The 16,086-nt window shown below is 39.1% G+C and overlaps 1 protein-coding gene across 1 annotated transcript in view; it reads left to right on the top strand.

The window, feature by feature from the left end:
- The window catches only part of LOC124285268 (ankyrin-1-like), a 45,525-nt gene that overhangs the window by 13,914 nt on the left and 15,525 nt on the right, over positions 1-16,086 (top strand). Inside the window, exon 5 of the mRNA XM_046721464.1 lies at positions 10,753-12,225. Coding sequence (XP_046577420.1) covers positions 10,753-12,225 — 1,473 coding nt within the window. The remainder of the gene's footprint in view (positions 1-10,752; positions 12,226-16,086) is intronic.

Raw genomic sequence — 16,086 nt, 5'->3', positions numbered from 1 at the left:
CACTTACTGATACAGGATTTTCGACCGGCAGCATTATGTCTTCAGGAGACATATATAAAGTCTACAGACACTTTTAATTTACGGCAATATATTGGTTATCACTGTTTCTCTCCTCAAGGAGAAAGAGCAACTGGAGGTGCTTCAATTTTGGTACCAATCCATAGCCCTGTTTCTCTTCATACCAATCTCCAGGCTGTCGCTGTTCGTCTGACCTTGAGCATTGCCTTAACACTGTGCAGTTTGTATATCCCCCCTTCTTCTACTATTCAACAATCAGATCTTCAAAACCTGTATGATCAACTTCCGAAGCCGTGTCTCATCATGGACGATCTTAACGGACACAACCCGCTTTGGGGAAGTGCCCACATTAATACTAAAGGTAAAATCCTTGAGGACTTCATTTCTGATAACAATTTATGTATTTTCAATGACGACTCAGCCACTTACCTACATCCAGCTACGGGAACGTATTCTTCCCTGGATCTGTCACTCACCGACTCAACGTTATATAATGAATTTGAATGGATGGTCCATGATGACCTGTGTGGGAGTGATCACTTCCCAACCATTCTCAAAACAATTAACCCTGGTGATGATCCACCTTTATCAAGAAGGAACTTCGCCAGGGCTGATTGGTCATTGTATGAGACTCTGTGTGTTGAACGCTTGAAGTATGACCTATTTCAGAACATTGAAGATCCTATACAGCTGTTTTCCGATATGCTCAATGACATTGCTGACCACACTATCCCCAAGTCCTCTGCAATTCCACATATTCGTAAGCCATGGTTTACTGATGAGTGTAAACAGGCCAGAAAAAGTAGGAAGAAAGCTGAAAAGTTTTTTCGCAAACATCCTACAGTCCATAATTTAGACAAAGTTAAAATTTTAAATACCAAGGCTCGACGCGCATTTAAACAGAATAAGCGTCAGTCTTGGAGGAACTATGTTTCCAAAATAAATTCACGTACACCTATGTCCAAGGTGTGGAACATGGTCCAAAGAATAAAGGGCAAAGGTTCTAAATCTACTGTACACCATTTGAAGGATGGTGATAGACTCTTAACTCATAAAACTGACATAGCAAATAAACTTGGCGAAACGCTTGCCAAACATTCTTCATCATCAAATTATGTCCCTGAGTTTCAAATACACCAGAAACAACAGGAGAAGAAAAGAATCAATTTTAACTCCGACAGTGGTGAAGATTATAATGAATTATTTTCACTCCATGAGCTACACACCGCTCTTGAGCAAGCTCATGATACAGTTACAGGGGCTGATGATATCCACTATCAGCTCCTAAAGCATTTGCCCGAATCGTGTTTGGAAACACTGCTCAATATATTTGATACGATATGGACTACAGGGAATTTCCCAACTTCCTGGCGTAATGCCATTGTAGTCCCCATTCCAAAACCTGGCCGGGATCATACTGATCCGTCTAATTACAGACCAATCTCTTTAACGAGTTGTGTCTGCAAAACCATGGAACGAATGGTAAACAATCGATTAACATGGTATTTTGAAACCAATAACCTTATTACAAATATTCAATGTGGTTTCAGGAAAAATCGTAGTACCATTGATCATTTGGTACGTTTAGAATCCTTTGTCAAAAATGCAATAGTAAATAAACAACATGCTGTCTCGATATTCTTTGATCTCGAGAAAGCGTACGATACCACCTGGAAGCATGGCATTTCAAAGGATTTACATGATTTTGGTTTGAGGGGTCGTTTACCTCTTTTTACTTCACAGTTTTTAACAGACAGGCAATTTCAAGTCCGAGTGGGTTCAAACCTGTCTGATCATTATAATCAGGATCAGGGTGTACCACAAGGCAGTATTTTGTCTGTCACATTGTTTAGCATTAAGATCAACAGTTTACCCAAGGTTTTAAATGATTCTATCGATGGATCACTTTTTGTGGATGATTTTAATATTTCTTGTCGCGGTAAGAATATGCATACCATTGAACGGCAACTACAGCTGTGTTTAAACAAAATAAATAAATGGTGTCTTGAAAACGGCTTTAAATTTTCTAAATCAAAAACCAATTGCATACATTTCTGCCGTAAATATAAACCACATAAAGACCCAGAACTGTTTTTAAATGGCACTCCCATCAAGGTTGTAAAAGAGGTCAAGTTCTTAGGTCTTATTTTCGATTCCCATTTATCTTTTCTTCCTCATATCAAATCTCTAAAAACTAAATGCCTGAAGGCACTCGATTTATTGAAAGTCGTGTCTAATTCAAGGTGGGGAGGGGATCAAGCTACGCTCCTTCACCTTTACAGATCACTTGTCCGCTCGAAGCTTGATTATGGCTCCATCGTATGAGTGGGGCCTGTAGAAGCAACCTCAAACTACTTGATTCTATCCACCACCAGGGTCTAAGACTTTGTCTTGGGTCTTTTAGAACCTCTCCTGTTGACAGTCTTTACGTCGAGGCAGATGGACCTTCTCTTAACCAACGACGTATAAAATTATCTTTACAATATATTACAAAATTATATTCTAACGAGTCTAATCCTGCATTTAACTGTGTCTTTAATCCTCTTTATGAGGATTTGTATAACAAAAAACCTTCTCTTGTTCCGCCTCTTGGACTCAGAATTAAGCCATTTATTGCTGCTGCCGGCATTGAGCTGGAAAATATAGCTCCTTCCCGTCTTCTTTCTTCTCCTCCTTGGCAGTTAGTTAGACCAGAAGTTGACTTAACACTTACAACATTTAAAAAATCGGAAACAAAAAGTAAATATAATACATACCAATCCTTATTCACAGATGGATCCAAGGATGGTGGCGCGGTTGCTTGTGCCACTGTCATTGGGTCCAAAACAATATCTTCCAGATTACCCAATGACAGTTCAATTTTCACAGCTGAAGCAAGCGCAATACTAACAGCTCTTAAATATATTGATAAACACCGTAAATATAAACAATATATCATCTTTTCAGATTCTCTTTCGTGTCTTCAGGCTATTAAAAATCTTTCTTGCTAACATCCACTTTTATTACAAATTATTGAATTGTACAATGAACTTGCTACTGGCCAATGCGACATCGTATTTTGTTGGTTACCTAGCCACGTTGGCATTTCTGGGAATACAATGGCCGATCTTGCTGTCAAGGCAGCACTCAACAAATCTGTGACACCACTTCTTATTCCTTACTCTGATTACAAAACTTGCATTAGAACCTACATCCGTGATCTGATTAGATTTGTTAACTGATCTGTAAATAGATAAATATTTTATTATTGGTAATTTAAATTAGTAACTGAGATTGTAAGTGGCTGTACCCTCAAAGGGGGTTGAAGTATTGTAAAATTATTGTCCTCCTGAGAGGGTACGTAAGTCCCAAAACATTTAGTCAATTTAAGTGTACCAGGTTTTTAATCGTAGAATATGTGTGCTTTTAATTTATGGCTAGGTTTCTCTTCTGTCGCCAATGGCTGAAGGGATGGTGTAAATCCAACTAGGGTCCATGCAGGTAGCAAAAGTAATGTAAGTCCCCATGGTCCCTGGTATGGTGATCTACCTTCAGTTATTGGCGATTTATTGTCCATTTTTATACTGTATTGTTTTCCCCTATAGTTATAACGTTTTAGATTTAATTACTAGTTTTACATACATCTGTGATATTCTAGTTGTTTTACTGTCCTTCGTTGGCAGAATTTTATAATTATAATTAAATTGTTGATATATTTATAACTTGCTTTAGTCACGATATGGCTGAAATATTGCCGATGTGACTTCAAATCTTAACTCACTCACTCACTTCTTTAATGGGAATCCTATGGAAATAGTTAACGCATATAAAGAACTGGGTTTATTGATAACACCTAAATTGATATAGACTAGAGTCTTTAAAACACTAGCGGAGCAAGCAAGTAAAGCACCATGGCATATAAAATGAGACGTTTTGATTTTTCAGTAAAAGATGCTATATTTTTAATCTGTAGAAAAGACTACACCATTTCTAAAATAAGGTGCTGAAATGTTGGGTTAGGAGGTAAGGAGTAATATTGAAACTTGCGATAGGAAGTTTTGTCGTTCTCCACATTAGATATTAATCGTCGAATGCTGTACCATACGGGGAGTGTGTAAGATGTCCACATTATGTTTCTTATCATATTAAATGTATTAAGTATTGGATACGTTTTTTAACAATGCAACATCAACGATATTCTTTCCATTTTATAATATGTTGTTGTCCTTTTGTTTCAGAGAAAGAGGCCAAGTTGGGCCAATCATGTAAAATATTGCGTTACGCCTGTGGTTTTGTTTGGATAAGCCAAAGGGTTGGGGATTGAGATGTTGTTGTTGATGTTTTTAGTCAACGTGTTACAGGATATGTTTTTCCGAAGCGGCATTATTCTCTTCAGAGTGATTCGCTCACAATCATTAATTCTGATAAGTCTTTACTCAACTGTGAAAACGATTTGTTAAACAATAGTTCCAATAAGCATGTATTTGAATGTATATACTAAAGAATGTAACTAACTAGAACTTTACGTTATATCATTTGGGTCATATGACCTTTCTACAAATAAACATATTTAACTTGAACTAAATATAAACAATTTCAGACTGTTGGTTACCCAGTTGTTGTGGAATTACTGGGAACACTATGACCGGTTTTGCTTCGAATGTAGCACTCAGTGTAACACCATTTCTGATCCCATACTCTGATTACAAAGCTGTCATTAGAACCTATATCCGCGATCTAATGCAATGAAGTGGGACTCCAAAGTAGGAATGAATAAGTTACTTGAAATTTTACCAACCATCGGTTACAATTACTTGGGTTGTCAGTCCAGATTTGAAGAGGTCATTATGAGACGATGTCGCATTGGCCACTGAAGATATACCCTGGAATATTTGTTAAAAGGCCTGGATCCTCCACTTTCATCCTTGTGGTAAAAGAATCACATCAAGCATGTCCAACTTGACTGTATTGATTTTTCTATCACAATAGATAAATATTACAAAGTTTTACCCACACGGGATATTTTTTATCATGTTGCTCCTCGTTTAATCCTTGTATTGTTAAAAGAAACTGAAATGATAAGTAGATTGTCACAATATGTAGGTAGTTGACATTTAATGTTTGTGGAGTTTAAGATGCAACTCAGTGGCTGCATCCTCGAAGGTGGTTAAAATATTGTAAAAACATTGTGCTCCTCAGTGGGTACGTGTCCAAAAAAAAGTCAATTTCGATCTACAAAACTTTAATAGTTGTTGTTTTAAATAGTGGCTAGATCTCACTACAATTACCAGTGGCTAAAGGGATAGTGTAAATCCAGCTAGAGTCCATGCAGGTAGCAAAGCACTGTAAGTCCCCATGGTCCTAACCTTCAGTTGGTGGTGATCTATAGCCTTTTTTAAATATTGTAATGTCCTCAATGATATATACTTTTGAGTCACATGCTAGTTTTAAATGGCACCCGTGAAGAGCCACCCCCTCGTGGTGGGTGCTGGGTCACGCTAAGCGCTCCTTCAACCCCCGTTGTGGACCCGGGGGTATATTTGGTCCACCAACCCGTTTGCCGTGGGTTGCGCCCCTGTGTCGGTGGAGGAAGGGATTCTGGTGGTTGAGGGCACTGGTTCAAGGAACAGTGTTCCTTTGCCCAACACACCACTTTGGCCCTAACGTCACCTAGACGGGTGGTTGAATGGGCCCGGTTCAACCAATCGGCTGATCACGCCAAGCCCTGAGCATTACATATGTAATGTTGCACAAAATTTTGAAAATTGTAACCTACTATTTTTAAGTCTTGGCGAATTTTTAGAATTTCAAATACACACTTTCATGTTTTTGCCCAGAAGGCGGTGGCTCATGGGCCAATCAGGTGGAATACTTACTTTTGTATTATTCTGCTTGCGTATATCACCCGGGTATCCTTGGTGCTGCAGGCTGGAAACCCTCCTGTTTTTAGCATTGTCCTTGTGATAATCCGTGGTGGGTGGGGAGCTCGGATGATGAACCATTCAACAATAACAATGGCTTACGAAACCCCCATTACAAAAAAGAAACGTCCACTTGACACTGATCCTGATGTTAACGACCAAAGACTGCCCACATCCATTGACTACTGGCCACGTTTCATTGTGATTGAGACCGTTGACAAAACACATTTAAAGCTGAACCCTTTTGCTGTATCAAAAGGCATACAAGGCATTGCAGGGGACGTTTGCGGACAGGTGCACTTCTAGTTGAATGTGGTAGAAAACAACAGGCTACCAACCTCCTGTCAACTGACTCATTTGTCGGCATTCCCGTATCAGTCTCTGCCCACCGAACGCTTAACACCAGCAAGGGCATAATTAGAGACCGGGATAGACGTTTTAGTGACATGCTGGAAATAGATATTGTCTCCGAGATGAAAGAACAAGGTGTTATATATGTTAAACGCTTCACAACCCGGACAAATGATGAAATCCATCTAACCAATACGTATCTGTTCTCTTTCTCCACTCCGACTGCTCCAAAGTCAATAAAGGCTGGTTACTGTCACATCAAAGTGGATACATACATACCAAATCCACTGAGATGCTTCAAGTGCCAGAAGTATGGTCATGGTGTCAATACCTGCACATTGTCTGTTGTGTGTGCTCACTGTGGTGAGAAAACACACACAACGGAAGATTGTGACAGTACTTACAAAAAATTCACCAATTGTTCAGGAGACCATCCCTCTTTCTCTAAAGAGTGTCCGATTTGGAGACATCAGATGGAAATAAACCGGTTCAAATTTACTCAAAATATTAGTTTTGCTTAAGCGAAACAACTTGTACAAAGATACGACCAACAAGAGACATATGCTTCAAAAACCAGAAAACCATCTGAGACAACTCCTAAAATACCTAAATCATCTTCCAGCTGCCAAACAAATTTGACTTGGGTGAAAACCGATTCTCCTCAGATTTTTTCATGTGCAATATCGATTCAAACAGCGGAGCCACTTTCTGGCATGTCTCAAACCCAATCAGAGCAAGTTCCTGATCCTGACGCATCCTCTCAGTCAACCACAAAGTCTCAATCGCTATCTAATGTCCATCAAATTACTAAAGGCAAGAATAAACCTAAGCCTGATTATTCAAAAAAACAAAGTGGCAGAGCCCCAAAAGGGTCTGAAAATAAAATTAAACTTTACAACAAATATGGATCACTTGAGGACATGGACGTGTCCGAAAACGTCCAATATAGGGCACACAGCTTGTCGCGCTCCAAAACGGTGAGGGGTAGATCCCCAATAAATCCGCCGAAAAGATAGTTTATTCCAATAATATTGTACAGTGGAATTGCAGAGGACTGAGGCATAATTATAATGAATTACTGTTATTAGTCCAGGATTGCATGCCGTCAGCATTCTGTTTGCAGGAGACTTATTTAAAGCAGGCAGATCCTTTTGACCTACGTCATGTCTATGCTTATCATTATTTCTCACCTCCGGGTGACAGGGCCACTGGAGGTTCTTCAATACTAGTCAAACAGAATGTTATCCATAGCCCTATAACACTTACTTCTAATCTTCAAGCAGTTGCAGTGCGACTCACTTTACACGTTGCATTCCCATTATGTTCTTTGTATATCTCACCATCTTCAGTCATTCAGAAAACTGATCTTCAAACTCTATATAACCAACTGCCAAAACCCTGTATTATTATGGGGGGACTTAAATGGTCACAACCCACTTTGGGGTGGTACAACTACTAATGCTTAAGGTAAACTGTTAGAAGAGTTCTGTTCAGATAATGATTTATGCATATACAATGACGGTTCCAACACCTATTTACATCCTGGCACTGGAACTTATTCAGCGCTTGATTTATCAATCACGGATTCAAACCTACTGAATGAATTTGAATGGTCAGTTCACGATGACCTGTGTGGAAGTGACCATTTTCCTACAATTCTAACACCTGTGAACCCATCTGATATTACACCGAAGGCTAACTGGCCTTTGTATGAAGCTCTGTGTTGTAGCAGACTTAAACCTGAACATTTTATAGAAAGTCCTGATCCTATAAAGGATTTCTCTGACGACCTAATCAACATTGCTGATGAGTGTATCCCCAAATCCTCTGCAATTCCACACATACGAAAACCATGGTTCAACAATGTGTGAGTGTGTGAGTTAATATTTAACGTCACATCGGCAATATCCCAGCCATATCGTGACGAGAACATTTGATATACATGTATACTACAAAAAACCTGCCGACGAAGGACAGCAAAACAACCAGAATATCACAGATATATATGTAAAACTAGTAACTGAATCTAAAAAATTTAAACTATAGGGGACAACACAATATAAAAATGGGCCATAGATCGCCAACAACTGAAGGTAGATCACCATACTAGGGACCATGGGGACTTACAGTACATTTGCTTCCTGCATAGACCCCAGCTGGATTTACATCATCCCCTCAGCTGTTAGCAATTGAGATATACCTAGCCATACATAAAATTACACATATTCTACGATTAAAAAACGGAAAGTTGAAATTTACTTTGAATGTTTTGGGACTTACGTACCCTCTCAGGAGGACAATAATTTTACAGTACTTCAACCCCCCTCGAGGATACAGCCACTAACAATCTCAGTTACTAATTCAAACTTCCAATCAAAAAATATTTAGCTATTTACAAATCAGTCAACAAGTCTAATTCTTTTAAAAAGTCAACTATCAAATGATAACCAACATTATAAAAAAGATCCTTCAATGTTTTGACATTAAAAAACTTATCCCTTGTGATGGAATATTCAACACAGTCAAGCAGGACATGCTTGACTGTGATTCTTTCATCACAAGGGATGCAAAACGGAGGATCCTCGCCTTTCAGTAAATATTCGTGAGTATATCTAGTGTGGCCAATGCGACATCGTCGCATAATGACCTCTTCATATCTGGACTGACAACCCAAGTAGGTGTAACCAATGTAGGGTTTTATTTCATGTAATTTATTAATACCTACTTGGGTGAGTGCAAACAGGCTAGGAAGGCACGGAAGAAAGCTGAGAATTATTTCCGTCGCCATTCTATGGTCCATAATTTGAATAAATTTTAAATTTTAAATGCTAAGGCACGGCGTACCTTCAAGATAAGTAAACGTCTTTCTATCACGGCAGTCGAAATTTGATAGATTTCATTTACTTCAAACGTTTCAAATACGGTTTCAAACGGTAAACTGTGCAAAATAATCCTTATGGTATGTGCACACAAGGAAATGTCACTAATTAGGTTTCTCGACGTTTCTCGCCCTTGGCATATACGAAATAATAATACACCTGTCACGATATTGGACTTGTATAGACAATGATGTAAACAGGAAACACATTTCTATAACTCGTGCAAAGATACCGAAACTAGGTAAACATGGAAATATACCCAAATGATTACAAACACGTAAACATGATTTAGCATTTCCAGCAATTCCAATACTATTCCAAGTGTCGGTAAGTATAAGTAAGTTTTTGTTCGCGCCATTAAAATTATCTTCACCAGACATTGACATCATTAATTCATTTGAACAGCACTGAATACCTATCAGCTAAAGGTTTCAGCGTAGGATTTATGGATTAGGCGCTATAAAAATGCCCATTTATTTATTATTTATTTATATTAAAGGTGAGATTAGAGCACTCAAGCTAACTGAATTTGATATTATGGTTCATCCCAAGATAATGTTACTGAAGAAAAGGTGAGGTTTGAGACAAAATTGTTGCCACTGTATGTCACTGGATCCGGTCTGCTAGTTGTGTATATTGCATACACCGTCAAGCATGACAATTACAGTGTGTACACTGAAGACCTATCACCTTGTAACAGTTTGTTTTGTATTTGGAGTGCTAATATGCCAACTGCAGCTGGTAGAGTCTATAACCTTTACGAATACTGGCTTCAAGTTGTGTCTAATCAAGTGTATACAGTATGGTGGTCCTGGTATCAAATACAACATTGAGAACCAAATTTGTCAACTCTTGGACCCGGAAATGATGATGTTGGAGACCGAATTTCTTTTTGCAACTATGGATCTTTCAGATGTACGATTTGCACATTATGACTACAATCATCTCCTTTATATACATTGTTAATGCACAATCTTTCTTATTGTAAATCGTGAAGAAGATCCTATTTAAAATTCATTTTCAGCAACCCATGCCTGCTGTAAGTTGCGATTAATGGGATCAATGCTCACTGGAGTGTTTGGTCCAGACTCGATGATTTACAGACCTCTCTCATTGCAATGAGCAGGGTTATTCTAGCTCCTCCACCAGGTGAATGCTGAGTCAGTGCAAAGGGTGAATATATATATATGTATAAATATCTTAAAATATTTTACACAATGCAAGGTGGGAGATTGTACAAAGATAACAATATAATTACGAAGCCAATAAGATTGGATTAATGTACAAAGATAACAATGTATTATAATGACAAAGGAAGGGTTAGGATGGGGTGTGTTGATGTAGAAAGATAACAACATAGCAGGAGTCCACTTACCAGGGTTAAGCCCAATTCATGCATAAGGATGACAATGCAACTGATATAGAACACTTTCTGTCTCCAGGTCGGAACTGGCGACTCTGGTTTCAAAACGTGCCAAAGGATGAGATGCCCGAAGACATGTGCTGGACAAATTGCCTGTGTCAAAGGTACTTACCAACATGTATTGTTATCAAAATGATGAGCAACATGGGGAGATTGACCATTTATGTATGCCTTCTTTCAGGTGGACGACATCAAGCTCAACATCAGAACACTGGTAACTCTCCTCTCATTGATGCCTGCAGAAATGGAGACCTGATTCAAGTGAAACACATATTGTCACAAGGTACTGCAAACATCAATACAAGGGAGAAGTATGGCAGGACACCGGCAATGGTAGCGGTAAAGGAGGGACAGAGAGAAATACTTGAATTACTCGTGAAGCAAGGCTCTGATCTGTCTCAGTTGGATGATGATCAAAACAGTATCTTACATCTTGCCTCCAAGGAGGGACACTTGGAGATAGTGAAGTACATCTATTCAATGAACACCATTGACATTGAAAGCAGAGACTTTCATGGGAATACACCAATCATGCTGGCTGCATTGTTCGGACTGAGTGGAGTGTTTGTTTTCCTTGTAGAAATGGGAGCTGATCTCTCATTGTTGGATAATGACGCTGAGAATATTCTTCATCTGTCCTGCCGAGGTGGGGGTGAGGAGATTGTTAAATATATAATCAAACTCAATGTGGTGGACATAAACAGTAAAGGAGGAGGCATGACACCAGTGTTACTGGCAGCCGCATTTGGGAATAGGGCTGCATTTGAAAATCTTGTGGAAATGGGAGCTGATCTGTTGGCAGTAGATACATTGGGGAACAGCGTCCTTCATTTGACCTGTCAAGGAGGATATTTGGACATAGTCAAGTATGTCCTCAAACAAAACATAGTGGACATAAACAGTAGAGGGGCTGACGGGAGAACACCAGCATTGATAGCAGCTGCTTACGGCCATTCAACATTATTTGAGTATCTTGTGAAACGTGGAGCGGATCTGTCGGTAGAAGATGACTATGGTTACAACACCCTTCATTCGGCCTGTCGAAGAGGAAATATGGACATAGTGAAACATGTCTTCAAACAAAACATAGTGGACATAAACAGTAGGCGGGCTGACGGGGGAACACCAGCACTGATAGCAGCTGTTTACGGCCATTCAACATTATTTGAGTATCTTGTGAAAAATGGCGCTGATCTGTCGGTAGAAGATGACGATGGTGACAACATCCTTCATTCGGCCTGTGTAGGAGGAAATATAGACATAGTGAAGTATGTATTAAAACAAAACATAGTGGACTTAAACACTAAAGCCTCTGACGGGACAACCCCAGTGTCCATAGCAGCTGTTCACGGCCACTCAGCAGTACTTGAGTATCTTGTGAAAGGTGGAGCTAATCTGTCGACAGTAAATGAAAATGGTGACAACATCCTTCATTTGGCCTGTCAAGGAGGAGATCAGAACACAGTAAAGTATATTCTAAACCTAAATGTTGTTGACATAAATAGTAAGGGGAATGACGGGTATACTCCAGTTATGCTTGCAACAGAACTAGAGGATAGAGGTGTGTTTGACTTACTGTTAGAGAGAGGAGCTGATGTCTCAGTTGAGAATTATGATAGTGATAATGTGTTTCGCATGGATATGATCACATTCTGTAAGATGTGCTGTCACACAGCATGGCAGATCTAACCATAAAAAACCATGTAATGATTAAAAGCATCTTTGACAACATGGTCTAGTTGGAAAGCCTTAGTTACACTGCAAAATCGGCCTTGGTCACATTCGATGGTGGGTGGGGACGGGGAGATAACCATGTCATATTCATACAATATTTCTCTGCATCTACACTATGGTTCACCAAAAGCACATGAGAGACATACAGGTTTGCTATCATCTGATGAAGGCAACATGAGTGCCTGATGTTCGGCAAAGTTTCATAATCACAAATCATTACCAGTAAAATATCACGGCCTATAACGCCCATGACTGTAACATCCTTTATTGACAATATTTCATCGACAACAATCTATCAATGGATGACCGAACTAGGAAGTGTGGACATATAACACCAGTGCTAACTTCCCTACACTGGCTCCCAGTCCAAGCTCGTGTCCAATACAAGATTCTCGCCTTGTCATATAAATGTGTCAGTCAAACAGCTCCTGCCTATCTGACATAATGGATTGAGAAATATGAACCTTCTCGGACACTTAGATCTGCTGATCTGTTACTTCTTAAAGTACCCAAAACTCGCCTCAAAAAGCTTGGACAGAGATCATTTGCTCACATGGCCCCGACTCTGTGGAACGATCCTCCCTTGGAAATAAAGAAATCCCAATAATTGGCAATCTTTAAAAACTGCCTAAAGACTCATCTCTTCCAAAAGTTCTAGAAAGATTGATATACCAGTGAAAATATAGCACATCTACTGCAGTGTATTTTCATTTTGTGTAGCGCCATGAGCAGACACAACGTGCCTGGTGTTTTGGTGCATAACAAATCAACTGTATTATTATTGTATAGTCGTTATTATTATGTGTTATTCATGCAACCAAGCATTGCCTGTTTATGGGCCTATGGCCTTTTTTACAGAATAAACTGTCTGTCTGTCAGTTGGTTCATTGTTATTTCATCCAATGTTGTCAACACTTTGCACCTGGGGCGATGGGGTAGCCTAGTGGTTGAAGCGTTCGCGCATCACGCCGAAGACCCGGATTCGATTCCCCCACATGGGTTCAATGTGAAGACCAACATCCAGTTTTGGGTAATGCTAATCATCGGCTTCCCATTGCTTGTCGTAAAAGGTTGCCGAATTGGGCAACCCGTTTTGCGTGGGATTCGTCCCTGTGAGGTGGAATAAGGGATTCCGGTGGTTGAGGGCACTGGATTTGTTTTGTTTTGTTTTCTACACCATTGAAAGAAAAAAAAGAAGATTAGTCCTGTGGTCTCAGTCGTTTTAACATTGGTGATATGTTGGGGTAGAACAATCATGACCCCTGATGTTTGCATCTTAGAAATCCGGTGCATTATAGCACTGTCTCTAATGTGATTTATTATGAAACAGTGTAATTGTTTTACCAATTTTTTTGTGTGTTGAAATTCAGTTGAAGTCCATAACGTTGGTTTAACAATGATAAGTTGTCAGAAATGATTTAAACTATAATGTAAGTGGTAGTGTGGACGTTACTATATGTTGCGATTTTGCGTTATGTGTTTTCTGGAACGTTAAGGTGCTTTAGAGTGAGTTCTTTTAGCTATTTTCCAGCAATATCACGGCGAGGGACACCAGAAATGGGGTTCACACATTGTTCCCATGTAGGGAATCGAACCCGGGTATTCGGCGTGACGGGCGAACGCTTTAACCACAAGGCTACCCACCGCCCCAAGCTGTTTTAGACCATTACAACATGACACAGGACTTTCCAGAATGTATTTACTTAAGAACACGAGTCTTAATTGACATTACGCGACTAACCTGGATAACCATGCTTATGCCTATTTTGAAAGTCTGACCACTATTGCTACTAGGTGAATATTTTCATGACTTGATGAACCCTAATTGTGAACTATGAGTTACTTTTAGATTGGTTTCTGGCAACCGCATCTTACGGGTATGCAAACTATTGTGACGGAAATGGATATATTGCTGGCCCAGTGTGCATTATAATATATACTGAGTCAAAAAAGAAACTTCACAAAATGTAATTTGAAAAATAATGAATAATTTTTCTCTGATGATACATCTATGTATCCGAAATGGGATCCCTATCGTGGGGCGGCCATACACGATATTGAACTGAGAAATTTCGCATTTTTATTCTTGTGATTTGACATTCTGTATACCCATGTTTTGGAACGGCGGTGTTGCCTAATGGAACTGATCATGACACTGTTAGTGCATCGAGTACATCACACAGATCTCAGATATGAAATAATACCAATTTAACCATCTTACCATCTCTTGTTCTTTTAAAGTGCCCTAAAGAAAGATTGTGAAGTTTCTTTTTTGACTCAGTATAGCTCTGTTTTTGTTGAGGAAATTAATGTATTACTGGGCGTTATGTTGGAATATAAGTGTTTACACATGGATGCCCACACCTCTCAGTTTTGTCTGAAAAACGTCAGGCATTGTAGCAAGTATGTGCAACTAGCAGCCATGAACATTCCACATAAATGTTTAAGCAAGTCGAGAGGGAGGACCATTATGTAGGAACAAGTAGAAGTGTAAAGAAATGATGAATAGTTTGGCGAAGGGAGGCGATTTGTATCAGAACACAAACTAGTTCCCAGCTGTATGAGTGAGTGAGTTACAATTTATCGTCACATCGGCAATATTTCAACCATATCGTGACGAGAAAAATCCAAGCTGTATGAAAAAAAAGAGAAAGAAAACAAACCTCTTTTTTAAACCGAGCATGACCAAACAGTCGATCTACTTTTACTGTTAATACAGAAAATGATTTTTGCTTATTTCCCTGTAAAAAGTATTCACCACTGCCAGCAAACTAGTTACTTGGACCATATGGTGATGCTTTCTCAATGAGTTACACATATTGTATAGCATGCTCCTTCTGTACAGAGCACACTAACGTGATTTATTTGTTTAACGAAGTCAGTTAGATGAATGTATGGTATACGGTGTACATATTTTCTGCCCACACAACATTTTCCGATTTGACAGTTGGGCAAAGTGAGTTGAAGGTATGCACATCATCAACTATTTATACGTATGTATACTATTCCGAACATATAGAGGTTACTGGGAACTCAGAGGTTACTCATAAAGAAATAAATGTTCTGATCGATATTGTATTGTCAAGTAGAACGATGATCATAACTGCCCGGTAGTAGGCGCTCTGATGGGATCTAGTGGTTACTATACTCTTAAAAGAAAGTAGGAGAACCTGAACTTTCTATTTGGACAGGAAGTATAACCGATAAGAAACTTTTCAAAGACAGACATCTTATAAACGCACCACCATTTCTCTTTATCACCACCCCTAATTGCATCGGATGCAGAGCATGCAAACTGTAGCGCAAATAGGGTTGCGCAACAGAGAGAGAACTTACCAGTCTTCCCGTATGTGAGCGAAGCGAGCAAAGGTTGGCAACGTTCTTCCCTCGCTTCGGTTCGAAAACTGTTTGCAATATCAAAATAAAATATTGCCACGATCAAAGGTAGACACACATTTCCTCAAACTGTTGTGCTCTCAGATTTTCAACCTCGTATTTAATAAGTGCTAACGCAAAATATATTTCATTCAACATTTTAAACGCCACTCGTGGCATATCAAATAGTTCTTCGTCTGAATTACCCCTGTCAGCTTCCGGTTCAAAGAGAATAAGCAGATATTAAAAATAAACTTCATATTGACCATTTTAACCATTAACATGTTGAAGATTACTTTATTTTATCTGTCGTGGTTATTGTTAGAATTTTCGTAACCTTTATTCTGAAAAATATATACACTTCTGACGTAGCGTGTGAATGAAAGCAAGAGAGGTAACTCTGCAA

This window comes from Haliotis rubra, unplaced genomic scaffold (genome assembly GCF_003918875.1).
Source record: "Haliotis rubra isolate DU_JTF1 unplaced genomic scaffold, ASM391887v1 Scf357, whole genome shotgun sequence".
Lineage (NCBI taxonomy): Eukaryota > Metazoa > Mollusca > Gastropoda > Lepetellida > Haliotidae > Haliotis > Haliotis rubra.
The sequence above is the reverse complement of the archived record's forward strand: the minus strand, read 5'-3'. Positions and strand labels throughout refer to the sequence as shown.